This window comes from Patiria miniata, unplaced genomic scaffold (genome assembly GCF_015706575.1).
Source record: "Patiria miniata isolate m_02_andy unplaced genomic scaffold, ASM1570657v1 HiC_scaffold_20, whole genome shotgun sequence".
In the NCBI taxonomy this organism is placed as follows: domain Eukaryota; kingdom Metazoa; phylum Echinodermata; class Asteroidea; order Valvatida; family Asterinidae; genus Patiria; species Patiria miniata.
In genome coordinates this window covers 28,648,787-28,655,145 of record NW_024037059.1, presented here as the reverse complement: position 1 = coordinate 28,655,145, position 6,359 = coordinate 28,648,787, and the positions used below count along the sequence as shown (strand labels likewise).

Below are 6,359 nucleotides of genomic sequence, written 5' to 3'. Positions count from 1 at the left end.
GGCCTTATGTTCAAGTTGGCCATTGTTGTCGTGTTCCCTGAATGTATTTCATAAATTGTGAACTGTTGAATGGGATGGTGCCAGACTATTTATTCACTCTAGACTCGCTTTCATTTATTTTTAAAATGTGGCTTAAATCATTAGAGTATGTTTAATCACAAATGTTCAATTATTCATCAGAGCAGAGTCTGGTATTAATTTGTAACGTCATTACTTTCATTTCTCTACAAAAGTTTAAAAAATGAAGATTTTACGTCACTCTCAATCCAATCATGGCCGACTCGTGAATAAGGCCCATGCCTCAATTTGTTATCATAAAACCTGCCCCGTGTGCGACCAAACAATGGCAATTTATTCTGTCAAGGTTTAACGCTTTTATAGCACAGAGTATTGGGGGACACCTATAATTATGATTAAACAACTCCCCCCTTAACCCCTTAAAAACATATTTTTAGAAAGAGTTACACTCTTTTATAGACCAAGTGATATTTGTTTTCAAAAATTGGATGTTGTGGTCACGTGATGCAAGCTTTAATTCAGCAAACGGGTCACTTTTGCGCTGCATATATATATTTCTTAAAATGTGAATGGCTTGAAACTGTTTACATAATACTGTTAAATGTAGGCCACGTAACATGACGTCAGCATGACGTCACAGGGCACACAGTCTGTACTTCCCAAAATATGGCATCCCAACCCCTTGTATGATACTCGCGACTGTTCAAGACCTTTCATTTCCGTGCACATAGCTCTTCTTCTATTTCCATGGTAACAACTCAGGAGAATGGTCTTTACTCTCAAATTGCGATTGATGCCTCAATGGAACCAGTCTTTCAGCTGCAAAATACTGCGTTATCGAGTACAAGTGTCTGAGACATTCTCCCCATGTTAAACCGAGATCTCTCGCACTAAAACACGATACGAGCATAAAAATTATCTCCACATCCATTTCAGAATCATTTCTCTCTGCATGCACTTAACTTGCATACGTCTCCCAACCCCTGGAAGATTGCCATGATGTTCAATCTTCGAGATTAAAAAAACCCGTAATCGCACGTACAGGTCTACCTATACATTACAGGACAATTTGTCTGTCGTGTTTGTTTATTTTAGTTCTAAACACTGCCCTTCTTCATCCAATATCAGACCGACATCATTCGGCTAAATAGGGCACGTCTCCCTCCACCACAGCGACGTACGTATTCTTCCTGTACTGTTCACACGGTCATTAAGACTCATTAAGTCCATATCTTGTCTCAATAATTAATATACGTGGGAAAAGCTAAAGACAGGGGGAAAATTACATAACACCTTACGGAGATACAAGCCATGCAGATGCCAACCAAACTAATCGAAATGTTGCCCACAAATCCTCATCTTCCCATTAATTTCACATTCATTGTTCAATGTTTCATGTCCGCAATGTTTTCCCACGCTCTCTACCACCTGTTTGTGCTCGCTCAGAAGCGATGTACATTTTTCTCATAAAACAAATTGAGCAATTAGTGGAGGGATTATCTTGAGGTCCGCAAACAGTCGTGATGGAGAGTCGTTGCACAGCTGCGCGTCTGCATACATGACATGTACTTGTACGTCAATGTAGCCGGCGGCTGTTTAACGTTTGCAATGAGTCATTAATGTATTCATGTCATTGCTGTATAACGATATTTCGCTTTAAAAAACATGATGACTGTCTTACTATAGCCCATAGACAATCAAGACATATTCCCTAAAAAAAATCCAAACGAATCTTGATGAGGTCGCAAAATAGAATGACGTCCCAAAATGTAATTGCTCAAAATAAGATGGAACAGTCGTGGAACATAACGACTGATCATTACCATTCACAACTTGGGGGCGCTGTACCGTTGGTATGATCATGGAGCTATAGCTCCATGGTATGATGTTCCTGTTAAGTAAAACTCTTATTTAAAAAAGTGCTTTTTCCAAGGAAATTCAAACTTCAAATGTTATTCTCTCCCAATTACAACACGAAGAAGGCCACAAAACAATCTTCTCCGAGACAATAAGGATGTGTTTACCATTACTAGGCCTATGTTGCAAAGACATCTATCTTACTGCAGTGAAGATGTGTGCGTTTTTTCCCCACATTCGCAGAAACCTGTTTTTACCAACCCAGGGTGCTCGTTGCCGGTGTGGTGGAAAATCTGGTCTCTAACAAATACAGACTCCTTCATTGTATTGCGCATGCCTAAATGAAGATAATTTGGACAGTGACAGGCCAGGTGTGAGGGTAAGACTCCATACAAGGAAAAAGAGACTAGATTTCATAGGAGTCCAAATTTCATAAGACACCAGTGCAATTTTCAGCCCCGACAGTTTTAACTGTAGAGCGCCCTCATATCGTTTAACAAAATGGTAAACGTAAACTTTGTAGCAATCGATTGTCGGGGAGGGCGCACTTGAAGAAAGTTGTGGAGTACGAGTGTAGACAGAGCTTCTACGTCGGTATAGTGGTTGACTCAGTAGTTGACAGAACATGACTCATGCCGTTATTTATTATTTCCGCAGAGCAATTTTGTGTGTAAATTGGTTTATTGAATAAAATGTTCACCAACAAGATAGGTCGGTGTGAATCAGTAGGCTTAATACATCCTGTCAACAAACTTATTTTAGTAACAGAAGTTGTTTAGAAACAGCTTGACATTTAAAATGATTTTACCTAGGATAAACTCAGTCCAAACTGTCCTCCAATAGGGTTAAGTATTAAACATTTTCGTTTCAATTTCAAACGAAACGTAAAACCCCAGTTTTTGTACTCCCTTCACTAGTAACAAAAGTTTTGCACTAAAGTTTGTTCTTGTTTTTAGATGCATCTTTGTGAGCCTTTCTAAATCTGCGAAAAGTTCTACAGGGTGGTCCAAAAAAGACTTTTTTAGAGGCAGATTCCTCAAAATTGAAAAGATATGTTGAAATTGTTTTAAGATATTCCTAAACTGCAAGATCTTGGTCATATATGGTGAAAACGGAGCTGAAATTAAATCAAGTTAAGAAATAGCGGCCACTTGCAGAAAAATGGTCAAAAACTAGTTTGCCCACGTCTATGGCAGTCATGTAGACCTAATTACAATTATTGCGCAGTTCTTTTAATTGTGTGTGCAGTGCTATTGTGTTGACCGTGTGAATTTTTGACCATCTTTCTTTAAACAATATTGCCATTTCTTAAATTAGGCTTTATTTTCAGTGCCGTTTTCACCGTAATTATACCATCACGAAGATGCATGCTGTAGTTTAGAAATACATGTATCTTGAAACAATTTTAATATGCCTCCCCGATTCCATGAAATCTGCAACTGAAAAAGTGTAAACGTCTTTATGGACCACCCTGTAAGTCTCATCCTTTTTTTGTTTATGTAGTTTCTTCCTTGTTACTCAGTTCTTCACACTTGCTTGTCTCTCGGGTGTCTTCAAAAAGGACTACACTCTCCCCTCAGCAACTTCTCAGCTAATCTCTCCGAGAAGTTATGGCAGTTATTACTCAGCAGGCTGTAAGGTCCGTAACGAGGCAGGTAGCTCGCGGCCACCTGTTTGATCTCCGTGGCTGAGCAGTTACTCTGTCCGTGCAGCATCCACTGGGCTGGGCAGCCGTGGGGATCACGACCCAGGGTGCCCCGGTCGTAGGATCGCAACAAACCGGCTCCCCACTCGTACACGTCTCCTCGGAAATACACCTTAAGAAAAACCCCCAGAAAGAAACAGAAACATCACCTTCCATCTCATGAATTGAAACATCACCCTTTAAGTCAAAAATAGAGGATATAGAAAAACATACACAAGAATGTTGGGTTTTGTTTGTTTGCTTTTTTATTTCTTAGAATAGTCTTATTGATTTCATTTTATAATATGCATTTATTTCTGGTAATGAAACCAAGGATTCCTAAAAAATGCCACAGGCACTGTAGCTCGAAAGCCTTTAGAAACCCGAGAAGAAGAGACAATGAGAAGAAACTACAGTTTTAGATGTGGGAGGAAAACCTTAGCAGAATATTTTGGGAAAAACCCACGGTATCAGGTGGGACTGGACCCCAATCCACATGTGGACCAAGGCAGGAATCGAACCTTGGTCATAGCGGTGGAAGGCGAGGAACCACTGCGCCAACCTGGCTCCCCTTCCAATTAAAGAGAACACCCAATTCCCTTAATCATTTTGCTCCCTCTTTACCTAACTTTTCCCTTTCGTATACAAAAGGACATTAGATATGTCACCCTTTTGAAAGCAGAGAAACCCCGAAAATGACCATCTTGGTATTTCGAAAACATGTAGACCTCAAACCTCTCACAGTATTAATCATGTTATATAGGGCTAAGGCCTACCTAAAGCCTAACACATCACTTGACCATTATATGATTTACATTCAAATTCTGTTACCACCGAGAAACGGAAAAATGGATCCTTGTATGCTCTCTATGGTATTACCATCGTATGAACCGGTTCCAGATTGCTGGGGAGAAACTTGAAGGGGTCGATGACCTGCCGACGAACGATACCAACTCGCATGGTGTCATTAGGCCAACCACACATGTAGTTTACGAAAGGGAGTCGACCCAACCAGACATCAGAAATGGGATCTAAAATTTAAATGAAAATGTGAGGAAAGATTCACGGATTGTAATATCTTATTAGTCTGCTCTAGTAAAGTAGGCCGAGTCGAGATAAAAGTTTGCGATTTTTGTACGTCGTTTCGTTAGTGAAGAGCAATATAGGCCTAAATTGTGACATAGTTCAGGTTTCTGATATTTGCCTTGAAACCATCAAACTTTCACTTACTTTAACATAAAGATCAGTCTGAAAGGTGCATTGATAAACATGGCTTCATGAAAAATTCAACTTGGCATTGTTCCCAGTTATGTCACAAAATGGCAGTTAGAACTATAGTCGACGATCCTTCCCCCAGAGGTGTTGCAGTTCCAGACGTTGGTGACGTCACTGCGAGATTTACGACCGTTGACAAACTAATGACCCACTAAATAAGTTTGACTCTTAATACATTGTAATTCATTGTTCTTACCTTGCGTGGGTTCTTGGCCTTTCGGTGGTATGCTGCTACCGGTGGTGCCCGACCGCCTACATCCATGTACGCCGTAAACAAACACCAACAACAACGCAGTCAATACAACAGACCGATTCATGTTGCACAAATATTCAGGCAGCGTAACTTGTCCTTAATAGGATGATCACTGCCTTGAAAGTTCAATGCCTCGGACAGCACTAAGCAACGCAATCCGGCGAGGAGCATCTTTTAAATGCATAAACTTCTTGTCAGGCAACGCACGGGAAATGTGCGTGAATCATCACTTAAAAATACCCCCAATTATATGCTCGACCTGAATTGTGTTATGGTGTCGTCATGGGAAGCTGATAGATGACCGTTAGATGCCGACTGCCGAATGACGATCAAGTTTGTTTTATCTACAGCAAAATTGTCACGCATAGGGAGACTAAAAACCTTACATTTTTCAGTGGCGGGCTTAAATGTGGGACGGTTCTTAACTTCGTGGGAAAGCTGTAGTGTTTCCAAATGTACACAAATGTCCAAACTATAAGTGAATATCGAGGACAGAACATTTACGGTGCGCCAGATCCGCCTTAATTAGATGCTCATGGCGCAGAAGGAACAATAACTAATACAACAAAAACCGGAGGGAACAATAAGATTCACACTAAGGAGAACTATAAAACAGCAGTACAACATGAGAAACAAATCAAAATGGACGAGCTAATGAAATGCTGCTAGAAATAAGCGGGTCTTCAGAGCACATTTAAACTCTTGGGAGGTAGCAATATGTTGAGGAAGTTTGATCCATAACATCCAGCATGAGAAAATGAACGGTTCACCATGTTTTGTTAGTTTAGGCACTACAAGCAAGTAACAATTCGAAGACCTACAATTTGTTCCTCTTTTACCAAAATGAGACATGGTTATCTTAGCATTTGTAAGCACGGCAATCACCACAGTCTATGAAACTGTGTGGAGTTTGTCTTCTTTTAATGCATGTTTGTCATGCGAGGGGAGACTACGAATACTTTTTTTTAAAGGCGGAGCTTAAATCGGGGGAGGGAGTGTCTTATGATCGGAAAGCTTTGTTTCCAATATACACAAAATAAAGTCCAAACTGAATATGATAAACCTTGTTTCTCCTCTACCAACTGAGAAATGATTCTAAGGATTTGTATACACAACAACTGTATTTATATCATCACATTCCATAAACTTGCATGGTATTTTGCGATAAAGCCTGCTAGAGTGTATATAGGTTAATCTTGAACGCCCCCACGGAGAAACACTGAGCCAGAATGTTTGATTTATGCTCATTTTCTGTCATCTGGCAGGTTGGTT

The 6,359-nt window shown here is 40.1% G+C and overlaps 1 protein-coding gene across 1 annotated transcript; it reads right to left on the bottom strand.

Annotated features, from left to right (window-relative positions):
* Positions 1 to 2,104: 2,104 nt before the first annotated feature.
* On the bottom strand, positions 2,105 to 5,227 carry LOC119727213. Its single transcript, XM_038199076.1, has 3 exons — positions 5,031 to 5,227; positions 4,439 to 4,590; positions 2,105 to 3,692 (listed from the first exon to the last, which is right to left on the bottom strand). The coding sequence occupies exons 1-3, from the start codon at positions 5,149 to 5,151 to the stop codon at positions 3,429 to 3,431; spliced, it is 537 nt and encodes a 178-aa protein (XP_038055004.1). The 5' UTR covers positions 5,152 to 5,227; the 3' UTR covers positions 2,105 to 3,428.
* Between the last annotated feature and the right edge of the window lie 1,132 nt (positions 5,228 to 6,359).